Source organism: Sitophilus oryzae, unplaced genomic scaffold, assembly GCF_002938485.1.
Source record: "Sitophilus oryzae breed Bouriz unplaced genomic scaffold, Soryzae_2.0 scaffold_682_pilon_pilon, whole genome shotgun sequence".
In the NCBI taxonomy this organism is placed as follows: Eukaryota; Metazoa; Arthropoda; class Insecta; order Coleoptera; family Curculionidae; genus Sitophilus; species Sitophilus oryzae.
In genome coordinates this window covers 2,051,575-2,066,570 of record NW_022147287.1, presented here as the reverse complement: position 1 = coordinate 2,066,570, position 14,996 = coordinate 2,051,575, and the positions used below count along the sequence as shown (strand labels likewise).

Below are 14,996 nucleotides of genomic sequence, written 5' to 3'. Positions count from 1 at the left end.
ATTACAATCTTTACAAGAAATTTCATAAATACCCGATCTTTCCAGTGGAGGTGTTTTATCTTTTGGATTACCTAATAATTGATGTAATTCAAAAGATTTTTATGTAAAATTAGAACGGCACTGATAAACCGGAATTTAAGTCGGCCATATTTGAGGCCCATCGCTGTGTACCTAAGATTTTTGATATGCTCCTTCCTTAGTCTTCTTATTCAAAGGCAACAGCTAAACTTTTGACTTTGTTGTACTTTTGTCATTGCGGTGTGGACAATTTGTTTCAAGTTTGTCTTGTCAGAAGTCTCCATTTTTTGTGACAAGTTTTGTCTTGTTTTTGTCTCAAAATCGTGTTTACTTTTTGTCGCCTTGGTCTGGACCCGGCATAACATACAAAATATTTTGTTTGTCTTCCGAAGACGTACTCATACAGAAAGGGTATTTACTGGGACAGTTATAGAAAAGACACTGTTTTCTCTATCTTCTTTAAAACGTATGTAGGCCAGTCGGCAAGTGCATCGATGGCGGGAGCAAATCCGGACAAGCTGGAATAAGTTTTATTTTGTTTAGTTTGGTGTCGAGAAGCACGTATTAAATTTGCACTCCCCGTAAAGCCCGGAAAAAGCCCCGATCTTGGAAAAATTGGCTAAAATTCGGTATATTTTTCATTATTTGTCAATAACTCGATTTCTATCAATTTTAGTGCAAAATATGTAGAGATCAAAATTAAAGAAGAGGTAAAACTCTATAAAAAACGTTGTATGGGTTTTTTTCGTGCGACTACCCAAAGTATCGAATTTTACGAAAACAAAATTAAAGTTTGATATAATGTACGTATTCAATATATCCGGGGTTAACTGTACTTGTTTCCACACCAGCTTGAGCGGCACCCCCGAGACATAAAACCTAAAAACTTGTTTGCTACTGGTTGGTAGTAGCCTGCTGTTGCGCGACTGGTGGAAAATCAAGTTTAACCTCCTATAATAATAATCTCTCAGGGAGCTTCCGTGAGGTAAAGTACCCGGCGCGTTTTTTTTAGTGGTCTCTCCATTTCCAATAGGTCTAATCCACATGTCGTCAACTTAGGTTTCTTTTGAGGTAGAAGGTTCATCAAAGTTCCTTCGTTTTTTTGATGTTACTGGCTGTTCAATATAATCTTCCTGGATGTCTTCCACATCTGTATCATATCCCGGATCTGGTTCATAAGGTGCAGAATATTCTTTTCGTTGATCTTTATCGAGAGGAAAATTGTCCTCGTACTCATCTTCGTCTAATTTTGTCACCTCCAAACTATTCGAACATGATTTGCCCTGACAAAGTGCACTGGTATCTGTACTTATCTCATGAGTCGCATTTTTTGAATCCATATAAATGAAGAAGAAATCGCCTTTTCTATATCTTCCAGCTTATATCTTCTGGGGATGCGTTTGGGTCTTTGAAAGTTTGTGCAGCTGTCTGTAATAATTACTTTTTTTTTCTGTAAAACTTATACGAATTTCATTTTTCCTTGTCTGTATAATAATATATTTAGCGTGTTTAAACTGAGATAACTTGGAAACGGGTCGTCGCACGGAAAAAGTACATAGAACGTTTTTTATAGAGTTTATCCTCTTCTTTAATTTTGGTCTATACATTTTTTGCACTAAAGTTGATAGAAATCGAGTTATTGGCAAATAATGAAAAATAAACCGAATTTTAGCCACTTTTTCCAAGATGGCGGTCAAACCGAGCTTTGGGGGTGGTGCAAATTTAAGACGTGGTTTCTTACACTAAACAAAATAAAATTTATTTTAGCTTGTCCGGATTTGCTCCCGCCATAAGCTATTTTTTAATACTTGGCGACTGGCCTAATGGTAGAAATTCTTAAAAAAGATTCACTTTTAAGATATACAGGTTTTATTAAAAAATAATAATTTTAATTCACACACACGCACACAAAGAAAAGTTGTTTTTTTCTGTCAATTTTTCGATCTCTTGTCTCATATCTTGCAAAATAGTAGTCTATTTTGTAAGAGTCGTCGATACGCATTATTTTAAAAACTGCATTGTAATTTGATAGTCCTATGTAGTGTTAACTTTATGATTTTTCTTTCAGATGGTACTTCAGAAAGATAAAACGCATAGAAGCCGAAAAGAAACTCCTACTTCCCGAAAATGAACACGGCGCCTTCTTGATTCGTGACTCAGAAAGTAGACATAACGACTATTCCTTATCCGGTAAGTTTATTTACACATATTTTTTTTCCGTCCTCTGCCAGAAACACTACGACCTGTGAGGTCTATTGTGTTTGTCCCCTTTCTATATCTGCACCCATTCTCCTATCCCTGTGCCCTGCACTAACTTATGCAGGTCTTTGATAGGATGGGAGCATAGTTCCTCCAGTTCTAGCCTAGCTTTCCCAAATAAAAAGTGTCGCTTGCGATCCAGAGCCTCGCAATGACATATTATGTGCTCCGCTGTTTCAGGATCTTTATCGCAGAGTCTGCAGCAAAGACTTTCTTGATACAGGCTGAGCTTGTTCAGGTAATAATTGATAGCCATGTGTCCTGTCAAGAGGCCTGTTGTAATCCGCACTTTATTGCTGCTACGCATTAGCAGTTCTTTTGCGGTTTTGGAGCTAGGTCCTTGGATAAAAGCCTTGCTGTGCCTGTGCCCCTGTCTGTTTCTCCAATGGATATTCTGCTTTTCCCTGATCCAGAGTTTTAGTGCACTACGGGCCATCTATCTATCTATCTATTCAGCCTCTTCGGTCCATCGTTGGACATAGGCCTCCCCCAATCTCTTCCACTCTTCAAATCGTCCGCCCATCTCATCTGGGATCTTCCTCTACTTCTTCTATTCTCCCAGGGCCTCCAGTTTACGATGCATTTGTTCCATCGATCATCTGTCTGACATTGTGACCGGCAAACTTCCATTTCAATTTTGCTACTTCACTTCTAACATCCCTTACTTTAGTTTTTCCTCTGATCCATTCATTCCTTTTTCTATCTGCCAGCCTTATATGTAGCATTTGTCTTTCCATAGATCTTTGAGATTTTGTTACCTTATCCATATTTGATTTTGTCAGTGTCCAGGTCTGGGATCCACTACGGGCCATACATTTGGGTATTCCCAGTACTGGCTCTGGACCAAGATAGGATACCCAGGCCACAGCGGCATCCATTGATTTAGACGTATTAGATTTAAATTAAAAAAAAACACATGTCAAATCATCGTCTTTTACCTGCTGAGCAAATGTTTCTCTCAATTCTTTTTATTGCTCAATTTTACAGTGAGGTGTTTCTCAAAGTCAAAGTTGTATATTCTTGGTTCTTGGTATGTCATCCACTGGGAGTTAGAGTATGATTATGTTAGAGCTCTGATAAATGATAAAAGCAAAGGGGCTAATGAAGAAACGAAATAAAATATCTGTGTTTGTATTGAGTAAATCGACTACTTTTTATGAATATTTTTGTAAATTTTATGCCTTTTTAATCTTTTGGCGGGTTTATACAACATAGTTGTGATTATAATCACAATTTTAGTCACAATCATAAAAGTTAAAACCATTATTTTAACCATCGCAGTCGTAATCATAAGCATAACTTAATAACCTTGAAGTTCATAAATTTTAACTTTTATGATTGTGATTACGAGAAAAATCGAAGATCGCCTGTGCATTTTTAGGGTTAGGGGACATTATTTATTTATTTTTCTCATATTAATGTTTAATAATTAAGACAATTTTCGTTTTTGAAAAATCTGAGTAATAAAATTTAAACAGAAATACACTTCTAAAATGATTATGAAATAGAAAAATATAGTTATTTTTCATACAAGACGATAAAATGGTATTAATTGGTGAATTAATGGTGAATTAATTTCGGGAGACGATAATGCAATTTTATCGTCGTGTATAAAACAATATTTTTTCCCATAGCGAGTTACGTTTTAAAAAATATTCAGAAATTAGTATTTCAAGGAATTTATTACGAGTAGAAAAAATATTGTGCTGGGTTGGCGTTGGTTTCTATGTAATTTGACAAATAAATAAAGCTGTCTCTTTAGTTGTCAGTTTTGAGTCAATATTTTCTAATTCTCTTTCGTGTCGATTGCTGATTGAATTGGAGCCAGAAATGGCTCAAAACGAAATACATAAATTACCAACAGATATTCAGGCTGAGGCGACAAACGCCATATCCAAACTACTTCCATTTAAATCCCGAATAACTTATGAAAAGGAATACAAAAATTTTCAAAAATAAAAACGTGCGAGAAGAAATAAAGTTTTTAACCTATCCTCGCTGTTAAAGTATCATTTAATCTACCCTTGCGGTTAAAGTACTATTTTATCTACTCTTTTTGATAGACATAAGGCAATTTTAACAGTTGTTATGGAAAAAATAAAATTAGGTTACTTTTCAATTGTATTTACATTCAAAGTTCATGATTACGACTATGTTGTATAAACGCATATTAAAATTGTGATTTTGACTGTGCTTATGCTTAAGACTAAAATTATGATTATGATTACGATTACGACAATGTTGTATAAACCCGCCATTAGTCTTAACACTTCTGTTCAATTAAATATTGATTTGAATTTGAAAGTCAGCCAGCTTGCCAGCTATAACTGCTAACAGAGTATAACTGGTCCACGTTCACCGTGGTTACGCCGTTACGCCCAGAAAATATGAAGTATCCTTTTTTGTTTAACCCTGTGTGGTTCTAATAAGTATTTTCTTTTTGCAGTAAGAGATGGAGACACTGTTAAACACTACAGAATACGACAGTTAGACGAGGGTGGATTTTTCATCGCCCGAAGAACGACCTTCCGTACACTGCAAGAGCTAGTCCAACACTATAGCGACATCGCCGACGGCCTGTGCGTCAATCTTTGCAAGCCTTGTGTACAGGTAGGTAATGATATATTTATACAATGTGTCTTTGAACACGGGTCGCATTTATATTTTTTTATTCTCTATAAAAGTATCTGCATTCCGTAAAAATTATAAAACAGCGTGCACACACAATTCCAGAAACAATTCGAAACATATCAAGGTCGCATTTCGTCGCCCAACTTTGAAAGCATTTCGATTTATTTCCAATTGTCTTGACCCACTTCGGTTTGCCGAAGACAAAGACAGACCTACTTTCGATTTTTAAATGCGCCTGAAAACTACTCGCGAGGAGGGCGAGGGGGGATTTTTTTGGCGTTTTTTGTTGCCTCGTTCAATTTTGTTTTGTTTTGAGCTTTCCAATTGATTTTCAAAACGTCGCGGTATCTGTACCGGAGGCAAAGGATTTTTTTTCATAAATCTCAGTGAAATAAGTAAACGTAGACGTTTCTAAAATAGCTGTTGTTACGATGATATTTCGTTAATTACATCTAGTTTTATCTTTATTGATATATACAGGGTGTTTCAAAACAAATGCGAAAAACTTCAGGGGTGATTCCTTGTTCAAAATAAAGGGTAGTTTGCTTTATAAACGTTGGGTCAAAAGTCAACCATTAGGGAGATATCGCGGTACAAAGATGGCGGAAAAATAATGTTTTTATTTTTTATCTTGAAAACGAAAAGAGATAGACTAATGAAATTTTACGGAAGCATTACTGTTATGAAAACACACTTTCTGGTAATTTTTTAAAATGAGTGGAAGGGGTTGAAATAAACTACCCCTATCATTCTTGTTAATGAAATTTAAAGAAAAATCTTATCAAACACATGCAAAAAAAAATAATTTTGATAGTTCAGTTTATTTAGAAACTTTTTTATCTCTTGTGTTTTTTTGATAAAACTCACCGATTTGAAATTAAAAAATAAAATGTAAAGCATTACATGTCAGGACAAAAAACATTTTTAGATAAAGAATCTAGTGGGCAGCTGTAATTTTTTTAGGAAAAAGTCTAGTCGGCCGCTGTCACTTTTTAGGATGTTTCTAATATTGTTTTATTTGACATTACCCTACTGCAATACGTTATTATCTAGATTATAATTATTATCATTATTATCACTAGATTCTTAATCTAAAAATATTTTTAGTCCTGACATGTAATGCTTTACATTTTATTTTTTAATTTCAAATCGGTGAGTTATAAAAAAATTACAAGAGATAAAAAAGTTTCTAAACAAACTAAACTATCCAAATTAATTTTTTTGCATGTGTTTGATAAGATTTTTCTTTAAATTTCGTTAACAAGAATGATAGGGGTAGTTTATTTCAACCCCTTCTACTCATTTTAATAAAGTGAAAAAATTACCAGAAAGTGTGTTTTCATAACAGTAATGCTTCCATAAAATTTCATTAGTCTATCTCTTTTCGTTTTCAAGATAAGAAATAAGAACATTATTTTTCCGCCATCTTTGTACCGCGATATCTCCCTAATGGTTGACTTTTGACCCAACATTTATGAAGCAAACTACCCTTTATTTTGAACAAGGAATCACCCCCTGAAGTTTTTCGCATTTGTTTTGAAACACCCTGTATATTCTACAGAATTAATATTTGAACGCGCGTTTATTATGTATAGTAGATATTTAGGAACAAAACTTTTCACTTAAACTGCAGGAATATAATTACAATATTTTTATGATTTAATTTTATTATAATAAATTAGTATATAAAATTGAATATGATATGTTTGTTTACGGCCTTAATTGATTAATATAACAGTAGTATTGCTTGATGAGTAATACTGGTAACATTATCAATATATCCACTTATGAAAATTATTAATTGACTCGATGTCAACAAAAGTCTGGTCCACGCACATTAGTTAAAAGCAATGTTCTTTTATTGTTCTTAAGAAAAATCTGCAAACGATACTTTTATTAGCACCCAGGATGGTTTGATATAAATCCATTCGACTAATATTTATTATGCAGGGAATTTAGACAATTAAATCTAGAAAAGGTCTAGGTCTTTTGTTTTTTAAAAAATGAAGAATAATTTAAAAAAACAGGTTTTTGGAATAAAACGTTTACATGAATTTCTCTATCAGTACATTCATAGACTTGGTTATCAAACCGTGTTCCCGTATATTACTTAAATACCTACAAATTTTCTAAAAAAATAAAAATTAACACATTTTTTGAACACAATAAAATAATCTTACCTAAACAAAACTAGAAAACGTCATTTTTAGTACATCACAAGCAAATAAAAATTAATACGTAGCCAAGAGTCATAATTCAAGATTTCTCTGGTGGGTGACCAGCAGTACCTGGAAGGGGGAGGGCACCCCCGGGCACCCCTGTACTACGATCTGGGATGCAGGTACTTTTATAGAGAATAAATATTTCTGAGAAACATAGTTTTTTTCATATGTAGCCAATATTCTTGGACACATAGTATATATTGGCACGATAACAGATGAAAACTGTACAAAACCTTATTTCTGTTTTCTTATTATTGGCGATTTTGTTTATTTTCCTTAGTTCAGACAAAAAATTTTCTCGTTTTTGCTTAGAAAATACTAATATATACTTTTTTATTCTTTTTGCTCTCGCAAGATTCCTTGCGACACAGAGGTATGTTTTACGTAAATTAGAAGGCTTTTAAGTTACATTTAGAATATATTTTTACCACACAAAATATTAATGGCTTCATATACAGGGTTGTTCACCACATACGACACGGAGTATTATAGCTAAACGATTAGATTTTTACAAATTGTAAGTTTTGGGCTCGACTAAACGACGTTTCGGTTAAACGACTATTAGAGCTACAATTTAAAAATAAATTTACAAGATACAGAGTGTCCCAAATAAGTAAAAAATACTATAGTTATTATTAATATACAGAGACACCCTGTATATTTTACGAGAATCAGCTGCACAATTTAATCGTCTATCAAATTGCATTATACAATTAAATAAAAAAAAACTTTAAATATTTTTTCTTAAAGAGGACCAATTAATATAATGCCAGTATTCAAATTACAATATATTAATTGACTGTTTACGAGGATTAATAATACATAATTGCCCCAAACACTAAAAATATGAATTTTGTGTGTGTAATAGACAGTGTGGTAAAAAGTAACACCTTATAAATTTTCTTTATTTTTTTGACGGATGCTTATTTATAACAATTGAGTCGTTTATTTTCATAACTTATTATATTGATTTCTGAGTCGAATCCACATTTATTTAGAATAATTTATTAATTAAAACAATTAAGTTTGTAATTAAAAATAGAATAATATACAGGGTGTTCCATTTAAAAAAATAAAACTAATATTTTTTACTTATTTGGGACACTCTTACATCCTGTATATTAAGTCATTAGACCGTAAAATCGAATTAAAATAACATTATAGTAGGCGCGTAAATAACATTTAAATCAAAATTCTTAAAAAAAATAAGAACAATATTCATCTTTTAAATGGTTATCATACATTACAAAGTGTAACTTAAATTCTTTCAGGCTTTTTTCTTATTATGTTAAATAGTTTTAAATTAATTGTTAATTTTATTATTATCTAAATGTTGTTATTTTTTACTTTATAAATGTTTTTCTAAGCATGCCTTTTTATATTGCTTATTTCAATAAGGAAAATTATTTATATGTAGAAATAAAATTAAAATTAGTAATTAATATGACAAAATTTAAAATTTTAATAAATTTTAAATAACAATAAATAAATTTGAATAACATGGTTTTCGAAACGTTAAAACGTTTTAATCAGTGGATTCACCTTCTAATATGTTTTTAATAATGACTTGTTCTGGAATGCTAAGAGAGATAAAATGTCTAAAAATAATAATGTTCCAAAGTCAATTTTGATTAAATAAATATCTAGTTAGAGAGAGTTATTTTTTACAACGTATTTTCATTCTTACTGATTTTTTGACTTAATATACTGTGGGACCAAAAAGATTTGTGACAAAAAAATGGCCGAAAAATTAAATAGTTTTTATTTAACTATTATTACAATAATAAACAATGATACCTAGCCTACTCTATAAACCTACTTTAAAACCTTTTGACTATACCTTAAGCTCCGTCTATACATAAAGTTTTACCTCTCAGTCTTACATGTTCAGTTAATCAATCTCGTGTGTAAACAAAAAAAGGATTGTTTTTACTTGAACTGAATTTAGACAGAATGAACGCCATCTAGATAACTGACTTTCCTAAAAAGATTTATACTACTCAAAACTTAAAAAAAAACGTTTTTCTACAAAACTTTTTATATCAAAACATAACCTAACAATAAGTAAACATAAAAAAGTTATACATACATCGCTTCCACCCAATATTTCTTGTACCTACATAAATATTTCTTTTCTATATGAGTGGGAGTAGCAAAAGACACATTGCTCAACTAACAATTTTATTAAGCATTTTGGCGATAGACGATTATTTTTTTATATGTTTGGTGTGTAAACAGAAAGACTTTTTCAATAAATGAGAAAAAGAGGAAGACAGTACGATCAAAAAGGGGACTGTCCTCTGGAATAGAGGACGGATGCCAACCCTAGACTAGTCGAACGACCCTCTTGAGAACTGTGTCAATTAGACAGTTTTCCGTTTTACCTGACACGAAAACTGATGGGTAAAACGGCAGGTGTAGAGGCGGCTTTAATGTCTTAAAAGGGTAATAAGTCTTTAAGGGTAATTTTAGGTCTTCATTGATTAATACATTTTAATTATTTTATAAAAGAAATTGTTTTAAAATCTTCCAGTGTTAATTTAGGGGAAGAAATATTATTTCAAAGTCACGTTCTAACATAAAATATCATACAAAATCTGTTTATATTACTTAAATGGTCTAATTAAATAATACAGTGACGTCAGGAAATTGTATGCATTCCATTCGTATCACATTTCCTTTTCATTTGATTATTTTTTAATAGAGAATATTACCTATTCCCCGAAATGTTTGAGGAATTTATTTTAATATTAATCTTTTTTTTAGTATAATAGAAAAACTAAATTTTTCATTTAAATAAAAAGGAATTTTTCTTCAATAGAACTTACAACAATGCAAAATTCAAATAACAGGAGGGGAATATATTATTTCCGCCCTTTATAAAGTCTCGTCTACACGTAACGTTTTACCTGTCAGTTTTGCATGTCAGGTAAAACGGTGGATCACCTAAAAATTTTAAGGGAGTTCTCAAGACTGTAATAGTTATTTATGTATCAAGGAAATTATAAAGGTATTAAATTACCAAGGGCAAGGATTCATTTAAAAGGAATACAAAAATTCAAGAAATATCGATCCCTATATTTAATTTATTTTTTTTTTAATATTACAGAAACATTTTTTTAATTGCAACGAAATAGGTATATTAAAATAACATTATGCAGGGTGGTCCTAACTGTATTCCGGAAACTTAAAATAAGTAAAAAAGTTCGTATAAATGTATGTCCTGAAATGGTTAGTTTCCGAGATGCAGGGTATAGAAGTTTCATTTTTATTTCGATTTTTTCCAAATAATTGGTGAAGTAACGTCAATATTTGGATGAAAATTGGTGTCTGAGAGAAATTTGATTTTGATGTCAATATGACTCCTATGTGTAGAGGGCGCCACCTACATGTGTTTTAACCTTTGAATAAGAAGACTAAGGAAGGAGCATAGTTCTATCCATGTATTTTTGCATGGTGGGCGGAAAAAGGACTCTAGGGTGGGGATTCTTGACAGTTCTGTTTGACGATTCATTTGACACATTTGAATTTGATTTGAAATTTTGTGGATTTGTCAGTCTTTACGGAGCTTATTTTATGTTATTTATTATTTATTCTACTACTGATAGTTGTATAAAGATAGTAAATCTAGATGGAAATTGTGGCAGAACTTAAATTACCAGTGACACTATCGCGATTTATCGAAAAAGACTCTAAAGTAGTTGGTTGTGTAGCGTGCGGTAGATCTCGGCAAAAACTGAGTGAAATAATGGAACAACTTTTCGCTAGTAAGTGACTATATAATATACATACGTGTTGTAAACCGATCATTTATGAAATTCACTTAAATTAACTAAATTATATATTTTTCTTGCATTTTAGCTTTTATTTATTACTTGTCAAAGATTAGATGTCAAAGAATTTAGATACGTTAATTTGACTTACCTGCTTCAGTAGCGTATCGTATGTTTGTGTTAATAAATACTTATTATAACTTATCTATTTTTATTAGAATTATATATTTTTATAACAATTTTAATAACTACCAACATTTATTCACAACGTAAAATAAAACAGCAAATTATTGAGTCTACCCCACGTCTACCCTACATCATAGTTTTACATTTTTTAAATAAAATTAGAACGACACTGATAAACCGGAATTTAAGTCGGCCATATTTGAGGCCCATCGCGGTGTACCTAAGATTTTTGATATGCTCCTTCCTTAGTCTTCTTATTCAAAGGTTTTAACTGTTCTGAAAAGTAATAACTTTTCTCGTCCCTACCTGTATAAAACTACTGAGTGTAAAAATATACATTTGCATGACTTTTTACGTAAAAAATGTCTCTTGGTAAAAATTGCTACGAACAACCGTTCACAAAACACAACGAAATAAAAATATTGACATATAAAAGCAAATGAATATTTGATAATTTTTTAATGACCAGCAGTGCCTCTAGTCTTTGTTCGCACAGCATAACTTTTACTTCCAGTCATTGCCATTACAGAAAATGTTCTAAAGGGGGATGTTTTGTGCTTTCCATTGAAATGGACGAAATATTAAAAAAAGCTAAAGAATCACGACAAGCTTTACTTCGAAAAGTGAATCCATTTACCAAGAGGGATATAAAAATACCTTCAGTGGATGGGACAAAAAAATATTGTAGCAGGGGATGTCGATGAAACTATTCTTTGGCAAATTTATTACATGTCAGATTAATGACGTAAATAAATTATTACAGTAGTTAGATGTGCGTATGAAATCTCTATTGTATTTCATGGTTGTAGAGGGTGGGTAAAACTACAAAAAGGTAGAGGGAATTATGGCTTCTTAATTCCCGTTAATAATGCCCCTGTGTTATGACTCTATTTATGGGTATAAGACGATATAACCTTATATTAATTCAGTAGGAAATAAATAAAATAAATATGTAATATTTTCTGGGACGCAAGGTTGATTAAATCATATTATTTGAGTTAAATGAACTTCCACTAATAACGCTTTATTTGTTATTTGTAGGTGGGAAAACCGCAGATCGACGGTTTGTCGTACCGAACTCGCGACCAATGGGAGATCGAGAGGACGTCCCTGAAATTCATCAGGAAATTGGGTCAAGGTCAGTTCGGAGAGGTGTGGGAAGGCATGTGGAACAATACCACTCCGGTGGCCATCAAGACCCTCAAACCAGGCACCATGGATCCTAAGGTACGTTCCTATTAAATATTATTATTAACACCGCGATGGTACAGTCTCTTTTATCTACACCTTTTTATATTCACTAGATTCCGTGTAAAATGTCCTATAAGAATCCGTATTTACTTTTTTGATAAGCCGTTAGACAACCGTGATACGTATGCTACCTAAAATTGCAAACATTTCAAATCACCCTGTATCATGACAACTAAGGAGGCCATGACAAGTTGTTTGAGGCATCTTTCGTTTGACAAAAAATATCTCGGGTTTATGAAAACTACAAGGTTCCACCTTTACTAATAAGCGAAATACTCAATCATTTGTAAAAAAATGCGACACTCTGTACAGGGTGTCTCAAATTAGAGAATCATCATTGGGATTTTACAAACTAGAGATCTCGGTAACTAGAAGAGATACACGAGGTCGGTTAAATGGAGGCAAGTTGTGCAATTTGATGGTGATCAAAATGCCACCTAAAAAGTTTAAAAAATTTCGAATACTTCCGAAGATTTTTGAAAAAAAAACGACTATTTGCGATTTTTTTTTGATAGTCCAAGAAAATAGGCTTTTAAATACGAAGTTTGGGTAAAAACTTGAATTTTTGATATAAGTTACTTTGAAAGATCTAAAAACGAATTGTGAAAGATTTTTTTAAATTCGAAACGAGGTGAAATAAATAAATAAAATTATTTTAAGTACTATAAAAAAAAGTTTAAATAAAAGTTATAGAGCATTAAATTTTACATAGAAATGATCTTTATTCTTTTTGTGCTCAGATCAAAATTAACCGAAATAGGGTAGCTAGAAACTAAAAAAAATATAAATTGCTGAAAAATTAATGTATTTAACATTTTTATTCAATTTCTTTGTAAAATTAAAAAAATTTTCACCCCAAGAAAGGGTGAAAAATAAGTGTTTAAGTGTTAAAGTTTTTTTCCAAATTTCAGAGAAACGGTAAGGACTTTTTTTAAGGAAAAAAGTGTTTCAATAAAAACTGTCCCCTAGCTTCTAGCCACCCTATCTCGGCTAATTTTGATTCAGCAAGAAAAGTACAAAGACAATTTTTATGTCCTTTTTATGTAAATTGGACAGTTGGAAACTTTTATTTGAACTTTTTTTCCAGTCCTTACCGTTTCTTCGAAATTTCGAAAAAATAATTTTATTTATTAATTTCACCCCTTCTCGGGGGTGAATTAAAAAAATCTTTCACAATTCGTTTTTGATAAAGTAAATAAGTAACTCATATCAAAAATTCAAGTTTTTATCAAAACTTCGTTTTTGAATTTTCTTAGGCTATTAGTTTTTTATCATCAACTTTCCTTTTTTTTTAAATACCGCCCTAGATTTTTTTTTAATTTAAGAGATAATTTATAATAAATTATTACCTTAATGTATTATTACCATTTCTTTGTAGTGTCTAGTTAATTTTATTTGCCGATTTAATTACTATATTATTTCTTTTAATAGGATTTCCTTGCCGAAGCTCAAATAATGAAAAAACTACGCCATCTGAAGTTGATACAGCTCTACGCAGTGTGTACGATCGAAGAACCGATATACATTATAACAGAATTAATGAGAAACGGATCTCTATTAGAGTTTCTACAAGGAAAAGGCAAAGGTATACTTGAGGTTTTTATTGGATACCTACTTAAAGTTGTGGTAGAGCACACCATTAAATAAAATTTAAGATAGATTTTAGTTATTTTTTATACAAGACGATAAAATGGTATTTTATCGAAGACCGAAAAGATTAATTTCGGGAGACGATAATGCAATTTTATCGTCGTGTATAAAACAATATTTTTTTCCATAGCGCGTTACGTTTTAAAAAATATTCAGAAATTATTATTTCAAGAAATTTATTACGAGTAGAAAAAATATTGTGCTGGGTTGGCGTTGGTTTCTATGTAATTTCACAAATATATAAAGCTGTGTCTTTAGTTGTCAGTTTTGAGTCAATATTTTTGATTCTCTTCCGTGTCGATTGCTGATTGAATTGGAGCCAGAAATGGCTCAAAACGAAATAAGTAAATTACCAACAGATATTCAGGCTGAGGCGACAACGCCATATCCAAACTACTTCCATTTAAATCCCGAATAACTTATGAAAAGGAATACAAAAATTTTCAAAAATGTAATCAATTAAAAAACGTGCGAGAAGAAATAAAGTTTTTAACCTATCCTCGCTGTTAAAGTATCATTTAATCTACCCTTGCGGTTAAAGTACTATTTTATCTACTATTTTTGATAGATATAAGGCAATTTTAACAGTTGCTATGGGAAAAAATAATAAAATATTAGCCCACCCTTAAATATTATAAAGAGGAATCGTAATGCAACCTCATACTGCTTCTCTGTTTAAGCACAACGTTGTCTGAAAAATATTAATCAAACATATTATGTTTATATTATGCCAAACCAGAGAATTTTAAAAAATAACTGCTGGTATAGTCTGTAAAACGAATAACTTTGAATTTGACAGTTCCCGCGGGCTTTTCTAGTGTTAATTTTATTAGGTTATCAACTTGCGGCCATGCTGACGCAATGCCGTCTCTAATAGAACAGCCTCAGAGCGAGATTTATGACGTCACGCTAGTTAGATACTACGGATTAATAAATATGTTGTAGAATACATGGAAAACATAATTATTCCGCGTATTTTTGGTTTGTATTTTAAAAATGATATAGT

At 31.6% G+C, this 14,996-nt stretch overlaps 1 protein-coding gene across 1 annotated transcript in view; it reads left to right on the top strand.

Moving 5' to 3' along the window:
• LOC115888055 (tyrosine-protein kinase Src42A-like) overlaps positions 1–14,996 on the top strand; it is a 98,394-nt gene that overhangs the window by 54,147 nt on the left and 29,251 nt on the right. The window contains exons 3-6 of the mRNA XM_030907624.1: positions 2,087–2,208; positions 4,724–4,887; positions 12,131–12,316; positions 13,772–13,925. Coding sequence (XP_030763484.1) covers positions 2,087–2,208; positions 4,724–4,887; positions 12,131–12,316; positions 13,772–13,925 — 626 coding nt within the window. The remainder of the gene's footprint in view (positions 1–2,086; positions 2,209–4,723; positions 4,888–12,130; positions 12,317–13,771; positions 13,926–14,996) is intronic.